The 19,782-nt window shown below is 47.4% G+C and overlaps 3 protein-coding genes across 5 annotated transcripts in view; 2 read left to right on the plus strand and 1 right to left on the minus strand.

Moving 5' to 3' along the window:
- LOC117890238 (dystrobrevin beta) overlaps positions 1 to 14,572 on the minus strand; it is a 33,022-nt gene extending 18,450 nt beyond the window's left edge. Inside the window, exon 1 of the transcript XR_004648564.1 lies at positions 14,562 to 14,572. The gene's annotated coding sequence lies outside the window, so the exon portion shown is untranslated. The remainder of the gene's footprint in view (positions 1 to 14,561) is intronic.
- On the plus strand, positions 2,074 to 3,871 carry LOC117890240 (glutamate transporter polyphemus). Of its 3 annotated transcripts, XM_034794984.1 has the most exons (7): positions 2,074 to 2,168; positions 2,223 to 2,288; positions 2,350 to 2,500; positions 2,563 to 3,045; positions 3,107 to 3,285; positions 3,345 to 3,517; positions 3,579 to 3,870. In XM_034794984.1, exons 1-7 carry the CDS (start codon positions 2,125 to 2,127, stop codon positions 3,836 to 3,838), a joined length of 1,356 nt encoding a protein of 451 aa, XP_034650875.1. In that variant the 5' UTR covers positions 2,074 to 2,124; the 3' UTR covers positions 3,839 to 3,870. The 3 variants fall into 3 exon arrangements, 2 of the variants coding, with proteins under 2 accessions (XP_034650875.1, XP_034650876.1); XR_004648565.1 differs by lacking the exons at positions 3,345 to 3,517; positions 3,579 to 3,870 and having other exon boundaries at positions 2,350 to 2,504; positions 3,107 to 3,243; XM_034794985.1 differs by lacking the exons at positions 2,074 to 2,168; positions 2,223 to 2,288 and having other exon boundaries at positions 2,418 to 2,504; positions 3,579 to 3,871.
- LOC117890241 (general odorant-binding protein 56a) lies at positions 9,253 to 9,834 on the plus strand. Its single transcript, XM_034794987.1, has 2 exons — positions 9,253 to 9,322; positions 9,380 to 9,834. The coding sequence occupies exons 1-2, from the start codon at positions 9,269 to 9,271 to the stop codon at positions 9,824 to 9,826; spliced, it is 501 nt and encodes a 166-aa protein (XP_034650878.1). The 5' UTR covers positions 9,253 to 9,268; the 3' UTR covers positions 9,827 to 9,834.
- Positions 14,573 to 19,782: the final 5,210 nt, after the last annotated feature.

Here is a 19,782-nt window from a genome sequence, read left to right on the forward strand (position 1 = left end):
CAATTGCCAGGGACAAAGCCGGCACATCCTCCGCGCCATGGCTGTCGCTCGTCCTCGTCCTCGTCCTGTGCGTGCGCAGCATTAGGAAATTTGCGTTGAAATGGAATTTATTTTTGGCTTAGAGATGGATGATGAGCCCGGAATAATAGTGCAGGATAAAAAGAGCAGCAGCAGCAGCAAGGACCGACAGACAGGTAGACGAGCAACGCCAGGAATTTATAATTATTTGCAGGATGACTTTCTGGTCTGGTTCTGGCTCTGGCTCTGCTCTCCCGTGTCTGGCCATTGACATTGAGCCAAGCTCGGAGCCAAGCAAATTAGTGTTGTGCTCTCAAAGCATTTGCACAACAATTTTGCAGCCGCGTGTGAATAATTATGGTTTAGTGGGTGGAAAGTTGAGCGAGGAGCGCAGCCAGTCCCCAAGGCATTTTGCAGCCAAAGCCAACTGTAGTGCAGGCTAAAAATCTTATCTCTGAATTGCAATCTATCGTTAGCAGGCGGCAAGCAATCACAGAGTGTCGTGTGCCCCCCGCCAATGCCATGCAATTATTTGTATAGGAATTTAAATTGAATGTCAGTCTGTTTGTTTCCCCTAACACACACACACACCCGTACCCGTACCCCTACCCGTGCCCGTGCCCGTGCCCGTACCCGGACAGACACAAAGACTCCACACACACATTTGCTGACAGTTTAAGGAACATGTGAGAAGGCATGGCATCCAGTCAGTGGAGAGTCCAGGACTGGGACTGGCACTGGCACTGTGACTGCGACTGGGATCCAACATAAGCAGTTCTTTGGTGGCCTTCCTGCCTGCCTGCCCTTCTTGTCTGCTGTAAAATTCCAAATTTGTTTTATTTGATTTCTGCGCTGCTGCCGCTCGTTTTCTTTTCCAAGCAGTAACTGCTGCTGCTGCTGCTCCTTGTGCTGCTTCTGGTGCTACTGCTGCATATTTCCCTTTATGCAAAATATATGCTATAAATGCCACGCCTCCACCAGCGCACACCCACACACAGACAGACAGTACGCTGTGCGCCTTTATTTGAATATCGTGTCACATGTCGCACGCAGTTAGCTGCCGCTCCAGCTCCAGCTTCTGCTCTCTCTCTCTCTCTCTCTCGTTGTTATTGTAATTGTTGTAAATGTCGCCCAGCGACAATATCACATTTGCATATTTCTCTGCCAAACACTCCTGGCACCCGAACCCCCACCTCACTCCCCCCTTTCCCGCATTCACATCCTGCTCTGTGTGTGCATTTTTACTTAATTTTATTTGTATTGGATTTGCGCCGATGTTCTCCTCTGCCATCAGCGCGTGTTCCGGCTCCCGCTCTCTCTCTCTCTCTCTCTCTCTCGCTTTTGGAATTCTGCAATTTGCACAATAAATTTTAATTCAATTTACTGTTAAATTCACACACACACAGCCACCGAGCAGAGACAGTTACACGCACAACTACAGCTGCAAAACTAAATGCGAACGCGGAAATGCACATTCTGGCTTGACAATCGTCCTCCGGTTAGTCGTCGAACAGCTACTTGGCTGCCAGTTCAGCTTTGGCTGAGGAAGCACAGTGAAGCTTGGCAAAGAGGCTAACTGGGAAGGAAGATGCGGAGTTTTTAGCATTTATTTTGGAAATATGTGATTGGATGGCTGACTAATTATGGCACTTGAATTCTTCATTGGAGTGTCCTTTTATAAACCATTTCAACACTGCTACAGCAGACTGTAGCAATTGTTTTTGCCAACTGTCCCACTTCTCACCTCTCTCCTCCCTCTCTCTCTCTGGCCCTGCTCTACCACACTGCAGTTATGCCAACCCGTTGGTTAGTGCAGTTTATGCGCTGCAGCGAACCCAAGCAGGCCATAACTTGCACTTATTACGGTAATGGTCGCGCATGTGCAGCCATTTTGATTGTGCTGCAGCTTCCCCTTACCCCTGCCCCGCCTTGCTGATTCGTTTTAAGTGAATTGAATGTGCGCAGCTGCCCCAACCGAGTTACAGCGAGAATCAGCGACTAAACTAATTTGAAATTGTTGTCAAAAAGTGCTAGACTCAATTTGTTGGCTTTGCCTTTTCTCTCTCTCTCTACTTTCTGCTGCTGCTTTGTTGTGCTTGCTGGGAAATGGAGCCAAAGCCGGAGCCGGCGGAACAGGCGTTAACTGAACTGTGAGTGTTGTTTTCCCTACTTTTCCCCCCTCAACCTCTTTTATCGCCTTGCAGTCGCTCCAAGTCATCGTTCTTCATCTACAATCCGTATGAGAAGCGAACCGTTGAGGTGCCACTGACGTGAGTTTTTCTTTTGCAGAAAATATCCCTTTTCCTGTTGAGTTTTCCTTTGCTTTCGCAGCAACTGTGATGCCTTCATATCCTTGCTGAAATGCGTAATTGGCACTGGCATTCTGGCAATGCCGTTGGCCTTCCGTCACTCGGGCATTTTAATGGGTGTCCTGTTTTCGGTGCTGCTGATGATCCTGCTGACGTACTCCATCCATTTGCTGGTCTGTAAGTGACTGCGCACAGCCCACTGGCCAGATATCTTATTGGGTTTTTTCATTGACAGATTGCCGGCATGACCGAGTGCTGTCGCAGGCGTCGAGTGCCACAGGTGTCCATGCCGGAGGCGGTGCAGATTGCCTACGAGCTGGGACCCAAGTGGGTGCATTGCCTTGGCCGCACCGCCGGCTTCCTCACCACCTGCGTCCTCGTCTTTGGCCAGTTTGGGCTGTGCACCGTCTATCTGGTGTTTGTGGCCAAGAACTTCAAGGAGATCGGCGACTACTACGGCGCCCAGTGCAACGAGCGCTACTATGTCCTGGGTGCTTGTGTGCTGCTGCTGCCCCTGTTCATGATACGCCGCCTCAAGTATCTGGTGCCGCTCAACCTGGTGTCCAACTTTCTGCTCTACGGCGGCTTCACCTTCATCATGTACTACCTGTTCAGTGGCCTGGGCAGTCCCAGCGAACGTCTGCTGACCAGCACACCCCCCCGTGAGTGGTTCGTCTTCTTCGGCATTGCCTCGTTCTCCCTGACGGCCGTGGGTTCGGTGAGTGCTGCCCAAAAGGGGAACTCCAAGCCATGCCGCTGATTCTCTCCCCCCCCAACAGATGCTCGTTGTGGAGGCGAATATGGCACATCCACAGAGCTATCTGGGCATGTTTGGTGTCCTCAACGTCTCCGTGTTCTTCATTCTGCTCTCCAACATATTCTTTGGCATCATGGGCTACTGGCGGTTCGGGCAGATCGTGGAAGCCAGCATTACCCTTAACATACCGCAGAATGAAATGTGAGAAGTGACTCCAAGACCTATGCCTCTCGCTCACTCTTACTCTCTCTCCCTTGCAGCCTTGCGCAGCTGATCAAAGTCTTCATTGCCACTGGGATCTTCTTGAGCTATCCCCTCAATGGCTTTGTGGCCATCACTGTGATCTTCAGCGACTACAGCGAGACCACGGAGAAGGGCAAATATCACACACTGCTCGAGTATGTGGTGCGCATCAGTTTTCTCCTACTCACAGGTTAGTTTCAGTTCCTTCGCTGCCTTGGAGCACTCCAAAGTTTGAGCATTCTCCTCTGCAGGTTTGGTGGCTGTGGGCGTGCCCAATCTGGCAGCTCTCACCGAGCTGGAGGGCGCCTTCTCGCTGAGCAACCTGAATCTACTCTGTCCAGCCCTGATTGATATTTTCCTCAACTACGACATCGGCTATGGGCGTCTCAGGTGGAAGCTGATACGCGACCTTCTGCTCATCCTTGTGGGACTTGTCTTTGGGATTGTGGGCTGCATGTTGGCCATGAAGCAGTTGCTGGATGACTTCCGGATGACGCTCAAGCACATGTAGGACTTCGGGGCTTCAGGACTTCAGGACTTTAGGATTTATTTCCCCACTTTAGCTCTTTTATTCTGCTTGTATTCCTCTTTGTAGTAAAATCTTCTTTTCCCAGTGGGTCTCCGCTCTGGCTTATCCCTCCCATCATGGCGTTGCATTTAAGAACCAAATATTTGACTGGATTTGAGCTGGTGGGTGGTGGCGGTGGCGGTGGCGGTGGCTGTGGCGTCTCCTTGTTTGGTGGCTTTTAATTAATTGCCAGCCAAGTGTTTGCCGGCTGCCGGTTTATCCTCCATTAAGTCGGTTGTCTAAGCCGCTGCTCGTGGGCTGCCAGCCCAGCCTGGCATCCTGTTTGCTCAACGTGGCGTTTGCTTGATGTTCGCTTAGGTTTAATTAGCTCAGCAGGCTGACTGGCAGGAAGGGCCTGCGACTGATCATTTCAACATGAAGCTTTTGGCATTTCTCTGTAATCAAATGCAGCAGCCACAAAAAACAGGACCACGAGTCCTGTGCACTCTGCACATTTTATTTGGTCTCGGCTAGAGGATTTTAAAATTGAATTCCCTGCCTCAATGGAGCGCAAATACAAAAGGAAAAGTTGCTGCTGGCTGCCGCACAATAAACTAAAAGACAAATACACAAATAAATAAATACAGAATTCCGAGCCAAAGAAAAGCGAGAGACAGAGAGAGAGAGAAGTACAATCTCAGTGGTGCACTCTCTCTCTATCTTTCTTGCTGCAACTACAGAAAATAAATGTATATAGAAATAGGCACAGGAAAAGCAACTGCCGGCGACTGTTGACTGCGCCGCCAGTGTAAATAGCACGGCGGAATACAATACGAGACCCAAAAAAGGAAAAAAAAAGTGTAGTACGAGATGGAAAAGTTGCAGCAGGAGCTGGGCATAGGAGTCGAAGATGGAGATGGAGATGGAGCAGGAGCAGCTCCTCAAGGAAGCTGCACGACGAAGGACAGCAGGAAGACCACTGCAGCAAAACATACACAAAACACAATTTCCATTCCTCAAATACACAAAACGAAACGAAAATAAAGGAAAATAAAAGAAAGCAAAGCCCGAAAAAGAGAAGAAGAATAAAACGTTGCGACTGCCAGCGACAGCAACTTAGAAGAGGGGAGAACCAGGAGTGCCAGTGGAAAGCAGGGGGAGGGGGAGGTGGGGTATGGGATATCGTTCCCTGTTGTCCTGGGGCATGATTTTTGCAGACATGTTGCTTAAAACTTAATTTAGAGCGCCGCTTGCAGAGCGGTTCCCCAAAAAACCAAAACCAGCAACAAACTAAGGAAAACCGAAATGAGATCAGGCGGGGAAAACGGAAAGCAAGCGGTAGCAGGGGCAGGCACACAGATAGGAAAATTCGCATTCGCCAGCGGCGGTCGTTTCAACTAATTTTCGTATATAATTTCGTGGCCCAGACAACAGTTGCCTCAATGGACCACAGCAGACATGCTGGATGGCAGTGGCAGAGTGGGAGGGTGGATGCCTGCTGATGGAGTCAAACTCCGGGCAGCAGCTGGAGCCGCAGTTTCTTGCCTACGAGTGGTAGTTGTCAGTGCAGCATCATGTCAGTGTCATTATCAAACAATTCGCTTGCTGCAAAGTCAGCCAAAGAATGCCACAGAGAATGGGACAGCCAGCAAGAGAAAGAGGGAGGAAGAGAGAGAACTGGAGTCATGTCTCACATGGGGCTCATGGGGTAAGTTGTCGCTGTCCGCTTCCTTCAGGCAGCCAAACAATGCGTGCCACAACTTCATTCTCTGCCTCCTGCTCCTCCGCACCGCTCCGCACCGCACCGACGACTGCCTGACTGCCTCTGTCTCCTGGCTGTCACATATCCAGCCGTCGAGTCCTGTCACGACATTCTCTCAAATTGAAAAAAATTCCAATTTTAATACAATTATTTGTAGGCTAAAGAGGAAAAGGCAAAAAACTGACTGACTTTGCGTCTGCCAATGGAACAGAGCATTTAAGTAGGAACAGAACTAGTGAGTAGCCCCTCGTAGTAGAATTTCCACAAATTAAATGCAATATTAACTTACAGGCAATCGAACGAACAGCTAAATTTACCTTCCAACATACACTCAAATAAATCCACTCAAAGTTCATTTGCGATAAGCACATTGCCGTGTCTGGGTTTAGCATTTCACTCAATTCGCCGTTAATTTGCTCTCCCGGCATTGCAAAGCAAACCACTCAAACATTATTTGCCATATGCACATGTGAGATCTGGGTTAAGCTTCTCACTCCATTCGCCGTTGTTGTCACTCGACGCTACGGTGGTGTGGTGTGCTCTCTCAGCATTGCACAGCAAACCACTCAAACATAATTTGTCATATGCACATGTGAGATCTGGGTTAAGCTTCTCACTCCATTCGCCGTTGTTTTCACTCGACGCTACGTTGGTGTGGTGTGCTCTCTCAGCATTGCACAGCAAACCACTCAAACATAATTTGCCATATGCACAAGTGATTTCATGGTTAAGCTTCTCACTCCATTCTCCGTTATTTTCACTCGACGCTACGTTGGTGTGGTGTGCTCTCTCAGCATTGCACATAAAACCACTCAAACATAATTTGCCATATGCACATGTGAGATCTGGGTTAAGCTTCTGACTCCATTCTCCGTTATTTTTACTCCATCGCAAGTGCGCTCTGCTGTCTCCGTCTCTGTCTTACCTACACTCAGCATTGCGTGCTCTTCACGTTCGCCGTGCACTCTCATAATTTCGCTTTGATCCTCTCTGAGCGAATTATTACACACTCTCTCTCGCCCACGCAAAAGACAGACGACAAGAACAACTGTAAATCGACAAAGAAGGGAGAGTCATATTTGGGCAACAGTGTTAAAACACTAAAAACAATCCGACTGGGGATTCTTAAGTAACAGACAGATCGAAATGCATACACTGAGAATATTTTATTGATTCGACACTTATGTAAGTCCACCCAATTCCACTTGTTGGAATCCCCGCTACGCTGTGGTATTTCCTCTTCAAATATCGTCCATCAAATTGACTCTTCACTGTGGGTTGTGTGTGCTGTGTGCTCAGGTACAGCTACAGGCGGGGTAATAACTAGAGCAAGGTCTAAGCTATCTCTGACCCATGAGAGGAAGTCCCGTTGCCGTTCCCGTTCCCTCTCCCCTGTGTTTGTCAATCCGCTTTGGCACGTTCCATTTCTGCCGCCTAACATTTATTTACTTTGCTGACTGAAATGTCATATTTGCTTTTGGGCACGTTTACTTCATTCTGATTTCGTGTGTGTGTGTGTGTGTGTGTTTGTTTGTGTGATTTGCATGCTGAAGGGGATGCAAAAATTAGACTTCAGTGGGAGTGAGAGTCGGAGGGAAAGCAGCGGCGTCTCAACTATTTACTTATTTATTTCTTATTCAATGCAATTTCGCTTGAGAATTTACCCAAGTCTCCGTCGCATGTGAGTGCTAGTGGGAATATTTTCCAACATTTCTTGCCCCCCCTCCATACATTTGTCTTCCCAACATGTTCCTTAGTTTTTCTGCTTCTTCCGGATGTCTCCCTACATTTGCCATAGTTTTTCTCCTCTTCATTCTTGCTTTCTTTCCAATTTGAAATGTGCACTGGGCACTGACATGGAATAATGTTGGTATGCAGAGTAGATTCCCTTACACTCAGCCATCCATCCATCCATCCAGCCAACCAACCATCCATCCATCCATTCATCCATCCAGCAGCTATCCCTCTAAGCATTCATTCCTGCATCTAAGCATCCATCCATTCATTCGTGTCCCTGTGTTGGCCTTTGCTTTTGTTTTGCGGCATGCGATTTGCAGATTTTTCCTACATCCCGGGAAACCCTTTGGCAGTGCACTGCCACCCAGAGATTCCAGACAACTGGTCAACAATGTGCCAGTGCATAAGTTGGCATTATGCAACAAATATGCAACAGAGCTCGGGTCACATACTCCCCCGTGGAATCCCCTCGAGGCATGGTGGCATGTTGAGTATATGGGAAAAAAGAACCAGAAAGAAATGATTGCAAGGCCAAAAGAGTTTGCCAAATCACTCAGCTCAGCTCTGGTTTTGCTATCAGGCTACCAAGCGATTTGCATAGGCAAACAGTTCGTGCATCTTAAAGATACAACAAGATATGTGTGTGGATGCTGCAAGCCCCCCACTCTGTGTCTCTATGTTGCAATCAGTGAGAGATTCTACTCTCTCTTTCGTTTGAAGCTGGCTGCTAATTAAGTGTGTGAATTCCTTTCGGTCGGGGGACAGGCGGAGATTCTACTGCTCTTCTAATGAACCAACTAATTGCAACTAACGGCAACTGCAAAAGTAATCAAAGTGGCAGCCTCTGAGCCGACAACGACGACGACGACGACTCCTTGCCCCAAAAGAGACGGCCCAAAATGGCAATAATAACGAAACTTTGTTCAAGAATTTTCAGAATGTTGCACAAATATGCGCAGTATGCAGCAAAATATGCTTGGACCAAAGCAAACATGATTGGGTCTGCCAGAGGCAGAGGAAGAGAGTGTGGGGTGTGGGGTGTGGCTGTGGGTGTGGGTGTGGGCCGACTGAAGTGGCAGACAGAAGCTCGTTCAAGTTGCCGTTACTGTTGCTGCTGCTGCTGCTGGCTTATATCAATAATTGCCAAAAGCAAATTGGAAAAGTTATGCGCCTGCAGTTAATGCGACCAGCGGAAATAGTCGCAGCCAAAATGGCGCAACAGCCAAACGGAAGTGCCCAAAATACACACACACAAACAAACACACACACACTCATGTATGTATAACCAAAGTTGTTGACTGTACTTTGGTTATTAGTATTCCAATTTTGGATGAGTGGAAGGATTGAACATGTCGATGCAGGCATCAGGCTTACAAGGAGAAGCTGATCTAACGAGCATAAAGACAAGTCCATGCCAATCAGATATCCATTCAAATATACCTTCCATATATATTCTCTATATCGATCTATATTCCCTGTTTCCATCTGCAATCATTGCCTCAATATCAAAGAGTATCCCAAATTTCAGCCTTCGCTTGCCCAAAACTTTCTGCTCGATCTTCTTCTTGTTTTGTTTCAACATTTTGTTGCAAAACTTGTGCAGTTTTTGCTTCGAACTTGCTGGGGGATTTGTTGAAGCAGCCCTCAAGACACTCGTCGTACTTTCGGCATCGATTCCAATTCGAGTTCGAGTTGGAGTTCTGTTTGGTTTGGTTTTGGTTTTTGGCTGTTTTTGTGTTCTTTTTTTTGTACTTTTGCATTATTAAAACTGCGCCGAAACTTGTTCAGGCCTACAGAATGGGCCTCGTTGCGGCTCATTGAATTGATATTTGCCATTACAATTTTTGACTAACTAATGATCGAGCGGCTGGGGCATATAAAAGCGGACAATGGGGCTGTCGTGGAGCCACACAGAAGTGGAACTAAAATCAAACATGAATCGAGGTTTGGCGCTGCTGCTGATTGCTTGTCTGACGGTCCAGACCGAGGTGAGTGTTGAATGTGACATGTATAAAGGATTTCCACTCCCTGCTCCTTCCACACAGTGCCGCTATGCCAAGGTGAACATCAATCTGGGCCTTACAGTGGCCGATGACACTCCCCGCCCGCTCAGCGAGGACACGATCCGCCTGTGTGGCGAGCAAACGGACATCTCCCTGCAGGAGCTGCACAAGTTCCAGCAGCACGACTTCTCCTATCCATCGGAGCCCGTGCAGTGCTTCACCCACTGCCTGTACGAGCAGCTGGGCCTCATGCACGACGGCGTCTTCGTGGATCGCGACTTTATCGGTCTGCTGTCGGACGTCAGTAATCCGGTGAGCTGGCCGGAGCGTCAATGCCATGCGATTCGTGGCTCCAACAAATGCGAGACTGCCTTCAAGATCCACAAGTGCCGGCAGCAGCTGAAGGAGCAGCACAGCAGCCCCGAGGACAACGAGGATGTGGAGACCACCAGCAGCACTCCATCGCAGACAGTTGACTTTCTGCCTTAGGTTTTTAGTTTTGGATTAATTTGGTGTTGGAATTTTCTGCTACTTGTGGGTTTTTTTGTATTAAATCTTTGGTTTATCCAGAACTAAGCTCCATTCAAGTGCCAACATCTGCCGCGATCCTCGGACAGCTATCATCCATACGCTCAAGTCCCCCACCGGCTCTCGACGGCGACCATTAGTGCGGCGCTCAATATTCAATTTGTGTGGCCGCAGCCCTTGTGGTTCTTTCGCTTTTCTATGGAAATTTAGCCACTTGGCTGCTGCTGCCGCTGTCGGTGGCATTGTTAACTAACCAAAAGCTCAGGCAAAGGCAATGGGAATCGCTGCTCTGTGGCACGCGGATTGTGTAAATGACGCTAATGCCAAAGATCGAAGTTGGAGCTACCCTTAGACGACTCTCCCAGTCCCACTCCCAGCTATCCATGCACTTTGGTCGTGCCATGGCACTTGTCTGCGATTTCAAGTGCATTTTGCTCGGCAATTATTTTTTTTTGCTCAATGGCGGGGCGGCTATCCTCACTCCCGCACTGCTCCTGCTCCGCACTTGACTTTAAATTGTCGCCAGCTGCGCTCTGACCACCTGAGCTCTCGACTTTCTTTATCATTTGTTCTCTCCCACACTCTGTCAGTGGATGTCCCCTGAACTTCTCCCTCTCCCCCACTTGGTTGCGTTTTAATTTGTTGAGGAAAAGTGGCTAATTTGAAATTCTTTTTGAGCCAAGTGCGCACATTTTTGAATGTCAACTGGCCACGTCCTTCTGTCGGTCGTCTTCCCGATTGCATCGGAGTTCCCTCCTGCTTTTCCCGCTCCTCCCCTTGTGCTTTGTCTTTGTGTCACGCGGCATGAAATTGAATTTTCGGTCTGCGACACCCACAGAGCGCGGGCAGACGTAATGCCAGCCAATTGGTGGGTCAACGTCATACCACTTCCGGCCACCCCACACCCCTTAAGCCTTCAATTATGTCCCGGGGGGTGGGGCAGGGGCTGTGACACTCATACAGCATAATTTGAAATGAATGAAAAATGTCTTTGTTCGGTTTTTGTCTTTTTCGCTTACTCTTTTGCAGCTGTTGATGTGCCACTGGTTCCACTTCTGCTTCTGCTTCTGCTTCTTGTGGCTTTCCCCTGTACTTGCTGTTGTTGTTGTTGTTTTTTGCACTTGAATTTCAATTTACATAAGTCTCTGCCTTGCACTCACTCCCCCCCCCAACCGCGTGAACCCTATTCCATTTCTATCTCCTGGCGGAGTCGCGCCTTTGTTAAGTTTTCATCTCAACTTTTTTCTGTGTCTGCAACCGCCTCTGGGTGTGGAGGGGGTGAAGGGGATCTGGAGCGTTTGTTTTTGTGGTTAAATGCAAATTTTATTGAATTTAACTCTTTTGTGGCTGTCTGGCTGAGCGTTAAAGAGGAAATTGCATAATTATGCCTAATCTTCAGCCAAAGTCGCAAATGTGCAATGCCAGAGATGAGGAAAGGGAATTTGCCATTCGCAGATTGACTGTGGAGAAAGAGGAAATGCTAGATAAGTACCCTTGTTGGATTAGCGGGTACTTGCTCTCCGTCTAACTCCTTTCTTTCGGCTTATCCATGTAATTATGCGACTCCTAAAAGATATTCCACAGGTGCACCACCAGCCTTATGGCAGCAGATCTGCCAACAAAACTTAAGCCCATCTTTGTCTCTATTTTATGTACCCATTGAGGTGGTAGCCTGCAAATTGCAATTCATCGCCTCATCAGGCACATGCCAAGAGATAATAAAAACTGCAGATGGAGAGCCAGAAGAAGGGTTCGCGGGTTGGGTGCGACACAGTCGAAAAATAAATTTATGTTGCTACATTTTGCAGCAATATTTCAATCATTAATAAATCAATTAAAATAAATTGGTATTTTGTGCGCTGAACGTTGAACGCGAAGCGATGATTTCTTTTTTGTGTGTGCCCGAAAAAACTGCACTGAGGGGGCACGTGGCAGGCAGAGTGTTGCTTGTTCTGCTCTGTGATGGATTCGGTTCCATGCCATTTAATGCAATTACGAACAGCTTACCACGCCCCGCCTGCGTGTTGTGTGGCAAACAGATATAAAAGATATAAATCAGATATAGCAAAAAAGGCGGCCCAGGGCTCTCTGACATTTTAAAGTGACTGACACTGCTCCCTGCTGACTGCAGAGAGAGCTTCAATAATTCATACAATAAATTCACTCTCTGACTGCCATATTAGCTGCTGTGGGGAGTGGCGTGCAGTGCGTGGGTGTGGCAGCAGATATTAAAATGCATTTATATCAAATTATGTTTCATCTGGCAGAGGACAGACGCCCAAATGGAGTGGGCTACAAAAAGATATCCTTGCTGTGAACATGAAAACTATGATGGCATGGCATGGCACTATGCACTCGCTCGCTCTCGCTCTCGCGCTCGCTCGCACTCGGACACGGAACTACTCTCAGCGCCTTACAACTGGGGAGACATGTCAAAACTTGCGCGACGTCTGTCGATTTGTTAAGTAGAAGAAGATGTCCAAAGAATGAGAGAGAGAGAGAGAGAGAGTGCAAGAGGGGGAGCGAAGGCAGCTAAGGCGAAGGCAAACAGACAGCCGACAAATCCAAGAGAGAGAGCGGAGAGGCCGGGTCGGGCCTGAGCGAGACATGAGCGTTAAGAGCATTAGACTAAACTTTGCCCTCGACGTTGATGTCGTACCACACACACACACACACACACACACACACACTCTTATTTATGTATGTGTGCTTTGCACTAATAGCAGATCCCCCCTCTGCCAAATATTTGTAGCTGTTTGCTCACTGCAACTGACTGAAAAGTGATGCGGGGCAGCAGCAACCTTTATGGGCCATAGCAGATTGTGTATACCCCATGGAGGTGGCTTAAGTTTTACTTAAATTAACAAATATATGCACCAAGTTAAGCACAGAGTAATTACCCATGATAATAATATATAATTTCCACGAGGCTTCAAATCGTTGACAAAAAACTAAAGCCACGGGGGAAGGAAGTGGCAGACAGCCATCAAATCTTTTGAGTTTGCTTATTCCTTTTGTATGTTTTTTGTGTGTCAATTTCTACGTGTGTGAAAAGTTTTCCCTTTTGACTTCCGTCTGCTGGCAGCTGTTGCGTTTTGCTGACCAAAATGGAAAAAAATTACTTGAGCTTTGTGGCCAGTTGTTGTTGCTGTCTGCTCGGAGGCGTTGAGAGTAACACCAATGCGAGGCACTAGACCAGGGCCAAAAGATCGATAAGCAAAAGTTGGGCCGCAGCCGCAGCATCAACAAAAAAATGTAAATAAAGTGCTGCTGCAGGGGCTGGGGGCTGGGGGCTGGGGGCTGCCACAAAATCTCATCACGTTGAGCAAATAAAGCCGCATGCCAGGACGGCGTTCAAGTGTAGATTAAAAAATGGCCGCAAATAACTTTGGGCCTAGGAACCGACCGATTCGATTCACACTTGAAAATCGATTACGCAGCTGTGAGCTGCCACGCCCCCACTTCGGTCTGAGTCTGTCTTTGTGTGTGTTTGAGGGGCGTTTTTGTTTTGGCAAATCACGTACGTATTGGCAATTGCTTACACGCTGATTGAGGCCAGTTGTGCCACCTAATTAGGCCTGCCCCTTGGCCCCTTGGCCCCTTGGCCCCTTGGCCACTCACTCAGTCACTCAGTTTATGCCATTTCATGGCAGTCAAATCAACGGCACTGCAGCTGCCACTCCACAGAAAATTCCTTCATTTGTCATAAGACTGAGGAGAAGAGGAAGTAGAAGTAGAAGTACAAGTGGAACCACAGTTCCATCTGCGTAGACAACTGAAGAGAAGACTAGAGCCCAGGCGACAACACCAGGAATTTCTTAATTTCCAGGGTGAACGTTTTGCGGTGAAAGTTGCTGACATGGCAGCACCAGGAGGAGAGAGAGACAGAGGACAGGGGGCTTACTAGATGGCGGGGGGTAACGACTCCGGGTCTAAGGCCGCTTGACGGCTTGTTGCGGTTGTGGTCGCGCGCTGTTGGTGGCTAGATTTTTGCCATCTGCTGTTGTTGTCCCCCCGCCGAATGGCATGCAAAAATAATTGCAGACATTTGCCCCACCCTCCTCCTGCATATTGTATTAATTAAGAAATTTTAGTTGGTACATTTGAGGTCTATTAAGATGTGAGAGAGAGAGCAGCATCAGTTGGAGTTCAACTTTGGCCACCAGTTGCCATTCATTTGAGGCACAGCTAAGGCACAGGCACAGGCACGTGATGCACAGGCAAGGAATGTGCAGCCAGGAATCTCTGAAAGCTGATGGAGCTTCTGCTCTGGTCTCTGGCAACGTCGTTGTCGTCATCATCAGTTGCTTGGTTGGTTGGTTGGTTCGTTGCATTCCTTGTTCTTTGGAGTCTGTCTGGGTGCTGCTTCGGCCCCTCTTTCGCTCACTCTGCTCATCTTTTTGCTCCTTTTCTGGTGGTTAATGAGTTATGTCAAAGGAAAACAATGTTTGTTACTTCATTTATATGCCATTATTATTGCTGTTGTGGTTGTCCCGTTTCCTCCGTTTTCCTTTTCCACATCCTCTTTGCTGCTGCTGCTCCTCCTCCCACCCAACCCACTGTGCGTTGCTCCTGCCTTCTGTTCTGTCTATCCTCTGGCCCCGTTCTCGGCTCGTCCATCGTATCTTAGTTTTTCTTTCAGCTTCAGCTCTATTATGCTGCTTGTTATTTGCTCTACCCCCCACTATCTCCCCACTCTCTCTCTCTCTCTCTCTCTTGCTTGTTTATGGCAAAAGTTTTTCTCCATTTTGCCTCTGTCTTTTTTTGTATTTTGTTTGTAGTTTTGTTGTTTAGCTCTGTGGTCGTCGCATTGTGCCATGATTATGATTGTATTTCGTCATGTCACTATTATTTGCTATTTTTCGCTTCAACTTTTGCCCCTCCAGCATTGCCATTTCTCTTAGTTTTCACTCATTTTCTTTTCTTAGCTGCCTTGCGCCTCTCTGCAAACCCAGCTAAAGTTTATATTCAATGTTTGCTGTGTTCCGTCTTTTAGTTGAACTTTAAGCGTGTGTTGAAATTTAATTACATCGATTTGTTCCACTTACGGACTGCGGCGTGTGGTGTGGCATTGCCGCTGGCCAAGTGCCGACAATTGTAATTAAAACTTAATTAATTGCACAAATATTTGCATTTTGCTAATGGCTTTAATGAATTGTTATTGTTGCACGCCACTTGATGTCCCTTCAGCTGGAAAATTATGTCAGGGGCTTTTGCTTTGAAGTTGCGCCTAATTTGCTTTTATATATGCCTCAAAAGGTGTGAGGTCAGAGGTCATTCATCTGCCACAAGTTGCAGCAGTTAAGGCTGCAAAGTTTGCCAGCGATTATGAAGTTCTTAGCCGTTCGATTATCTAGTTTTAAGCACTGCAATTAGCAAATCAAACTGAGATTCTAATTTAAATTAATTATGAGCCTTGAGTTATTTAAGGCACACATCGGTACGAGTCGAGTATCAATGCTGCTGTCAGCAAACAACTGAATAACGCTCCTCCCCATGGCTGGGACAATATAAATATTGATTCCAGCTGCCATATGCGTAGCACAAAACTAAGCAAATTGCACAACAAACAACTGAGACACACGCACGAGACACGAAAGAGCTGGGCAGAGAGTAGACAGAGACAGAGACAGAGACACAGACACCTGTCCTTCAGTCGCCCCCGCACAGCTTCCTGACAGAGCGTTCCTTTAATTGTGATAAAGCTATCTCGGGCAAGGCAGGTGAAGCAGGGAGAGTGGAGGCTGTGGCAAGTGCGACATGTTGTGCACAACAAATAATAAAAACAGTTACAAAAGCAACAAACACAACAACGGCAGCAGCAATCAGAAGCAGTTAATAGAGGAAAGCGCAGTTTATCAACTTAACATGCGGCGGGGCGGGGGCTGGGGCAGGGTGTGCTGCCTGCTCCTGTAACGAGTTGTAAATGTGAGTGTGCTTGTGTGTGTGTGTCTGTATCTGTCTGGCCACCCCCCTGAGTAGCTCTCCCTGTGTGTGTGTGTGTGCGTGCGTGCGCTCAATGATTAATTGCAATAAAACACTCATGATCCAGCCGTAGCTTCGTGCGAGAGGGTGAAACGAGAACGAAAACCTCCTACGAATATGATAAATGGCATTTTGCATTGCCCAGAGTCGTCCTAGAGAGAGAGAGAGAGGAATCCTCCGGCTCTTCGGCTTGTTGGCACTTGGATCCGCATAACCGCGAGCGTCTTTTCGTTTCGTTTCTTTTTTTGGGGTTTCGAGTTCTGTCTCTCGGCTCGAAATTTATGCTACACTTTTGTCTGCCTCCCTGGTAACTCCTACCTCACGGCTCGTGCCTCTTCCCGCCGTGGAGTTGGGGCTGCCGGGGTGTCTCCCCGGGTTTTTGGGACTGCTTTCCTTACAATGGAAACACGTACATTTCTCAGGCGTACGTGATGTCGAGTATTCATCAACCATATTCGTTTGTTTGCTGCTGTTAACATACACACTCGCACTTACACGCACACACAGAGACACACACACACCGCTACACTCATATATAATGAAAACATTGTCCTGGCAGTTCATAGACGATGAAGGAAGCATCTCTCTTCGTGCACGGAGTGGATGTTTGTTGTTGATTATTATTTCCGGTCTGTGCGTTGCCTTCTTCAACTTTTCGGCATAAAAAAACCCAAGAAGGAAGCAGCAGAAGAAGCACTTGAGAGACAGTTGCCCCTGCTCTACCCGCTGCCAAGTGGCAAATTAAAGTTCTTGGAAGCCAAAACAAAACCCAAGAGCAACAAAATTATCGAATCTGATTTGTTTTTATCTTTTAATTAGCGTTAAGTATGCAAATTTGCCAACGGAGGGGGCAGGCAGGCAAACAAATTGAATATTTTGAACATCCCCCAGGCGCCACCCCCTAGCAGGACACACTTTCCCAGCAAGCTTTACATTTCGCTGTTACAACAACTGTTATATTACCGTAACTTTACCGTAAGCTGGTGCTCCGATTTATAGCAAGAATCAAGAGCTTTTTGCCACAGGCTCTCTTAACGTTCCTACAGCGCTCTCTCTTCAGCTTTAGCTTTGCTTCTCTTCCGCTGTCTCTGCCTCTTGCTTCGCGCTCTTTAGCCGAACTTTTATTTCCGCTAGCGTTCATCGCGCTCGCTGCCTGCTGTCGTCATCGTGCATGAAAGGGAAGGTTCATTAATTTGAGTAAAATATGCCGGCAATAAGCAAATCAATTCTGCAATTTGCACAATAATATTATTTCAATTACAAGCGGCATGGGAGCGAGGAGGCGAGAGAGCGAGGCACTCCATTCGGTAAAGAGTATTATTCGATTGAGATAATACAGCAGAAAGAGATAGAGAGAGAGAGAGAGTGTAACGTCTTTGTTTGTGTTCTCCAGCCTCCTGTTTAGCTCTGGTGAAAATCATATCGAGCGCCGCCATGTTGGCCAATCGGCAGCGGAGTAGCAGGCGCTCAGCGGCGCCCAGCAGCATCGATGACGTTGCCAAAAGCCCAAAAAACTTAACCCAGTTTGTAGGAGAAATCGTCATAGACAGGAAACCAATGGAGACAGAGAGACACAGAGACACAGAGAGAGAGAGAGAGAGAGCGTGAGTGGGAGAGATTTTAGTGCGAATGCAGGCATTTGCATTTAATGCAATATCAGAGCTCTCCCATTCGGACACAAACACACGCCATGCCACTCTCTCTCCCTCTCCCGCTCCCTAGTTCTCTAGCTATTTGTGTCTCGTTCGCTCTGTGTCATTAGCATGCATGTCTGTAAGCCACATAATTCCAGAAAAGTGTCCAGCTAATGTGTCCTTAATAGCGACATCATCCGCTTCTCATGTGTGCGGTCACTCTTTCTGCTCGTCCTGCTCCTCTGCAACCCGCTCACTCTTTGCCGCAAATGGAATTAAGTCCAGTAAAAGCAAGCGGAAGCAAAAGAAATTAACGCTCAGGGATTTCCCAGTGTCCATTACAATGTGTCCGCTTGCATTCTGCTCTTCTCCACTCTTTTTTTAGCCGGACTCTTTTTTCCCCGTATGCAAATTTGGTTACATTAGAGCGACTCGCGCGCTCCCGTCTCCCATTTGTGCTCAAATAAATCTTTGGACAAGCATTAGCTAAAGGTCTATCGGATGTTTATGGTACATGGCGAAAAAGGGATAGCAAAGAGGGAAATGGAGAGGGAGAGAGGATGCACCGCAAGTGACTTTTAGTGAAATTTACAAGCTGCCAATAATTTATTGCAGGGCACAAAACTTTATGGCCAAAGTGCCGTAAACTGGCAGCAAGAAGAAGTTATTGTTATATTTGTATGTGTGTGTGTGTTAGTGGTGTGTGTGCGTGTGTGTGTTAGTTAGCGGTAGCGGTAATTGTAGCGGCATCAATTTCGCCTACATAAATATTCATATGTGCCACTTTATCAAGAGAGAAGGAGAGAGCCAGACAGGCACAGGCACAGGGAAAAGCTAAGGAGTGAAGAGTGGAAGACAAATAGACGTGGCAGCCACAAAGCCGCACAAGCCTTGCGTGACGGTTCCGGGATTTATTTAATTCTCACCCAAAAAATATACACAAAATATCTTGCAAGCCAATTGCGATACATAAATAGATATCCATAAATGTATCCACATGTGTGTGTGCTTGTGTGAGTTTTGTGGGCAATTTATTAAAATTAATTAGCTGCCTCCGCCGCCGCCGCTCCTCTGGCCCGTGCATGTGTGCGGTTTCCCACAGCCGCGAGCAGGCAAACTGCAGCGGAGCGAGGGGAGGAGGTGAAGGGCGCGGAGGGTTTCTTGCAAAAATTAATTAGATGTCGAATTATAGGAAAACTCAAATATTTGATAATGAAAGGGCAAACAGAAAAGATGTTGCCACAGCGACATGGATGCTGAGACGCTAGAAGATAATTTCGATGGCTTGGGATTTTGATTTTAGAGAGAGAAAATGCCCAGAAGCAAAGCCAGCTGGAATGTTTGCAAAGTCAGGAAAAAGGAGAGCCCTCCACCTGGCGTTTGTTAAGTAATTTGCTCAAAAATGTTGCACAAAATGTTGCACAGCAAACAAACAAACAAAATTCAGGGAAAATCGAAGAGCAGAACCCAACAGCAGGGCCAGCACAGAGGTGCAGGAGGTCACCCGAAACGACAGCCAAAGGAGGTGCCATCAGGAAGTGTTGTAAAAGAAAGGACATCATCAGGGGGGGCTAGCAAGATGGACCATCAGGGCAGTCGAGTCGAGTCCTCTGTGCCCTGTCCACTGTCCCCTGTCAAGGGTGTCTGTTGTGCAGTGTATACATGGTCCAGCAGCTCCGAGCTGGCATTCCTGGTAGCATGCCCGTAACAAGGACAAACAAGGAGCATAATGCCCAACAACAGCATAAGGCTCTCTCCTGGTTGTTGCTGTTGCTGCCGATGTTGCCCCATTAGCTGCTGATGTTGCTGCTGCTGCTGCTGCTGCTGCTGCTGCTGCTGCTGCTGTTCCTGGTGCGGCTTCATTGCCCTTATTGGCTGTTCAAAATAATTACAATAGTTTGGCCCCGACGAAGAGCTTAAAACTAAAATATAAAAATTAAATTCATGTTCTGAGGGAAAGTTGTTGGCCATTATGGGAGGGAGGGATGGGGGGTTCTGTCGATGTGAGGACAGGACATTGAGGTTGCCCCTTGTGCTGCTATTGCTCCCTCTGCTGCTCCTTCTGCTGTTCCTCCTGCTGTTAGTTTTGATGTTATTTTTGCTGTTGCTGCTTGTACTTTTCTCTGTGTTAAATATTACTCGATTTTTGCACGGCTGAACCCGTACCTTCCTGCATGCGCTGCTCTTTTCTTTCATTTTCCCCGTTTAAGCTGAAGTGTTGCCACATATTTTGGGATGCTTTTATTGCATTCAATTGCACCTAAAATAATGCCTGAAGATTCTTAGCTTTCTACCCAA

This window comes from Drosophila subobscura, chromosome E (genome assembly GCF_008121235.1).
Source record: "Drosophila subobscura isolate 14011-0131.10 chromosome E, UCBerk_Dsub_1.0, whole genome shotgun sequence".
Classification (NCBI taxonomy): Eukaryota; Metazoa; Arthropoda; class Insecta; order Diptera; family Drosophilidae; genus Drosophila; species Drosophila subobscura.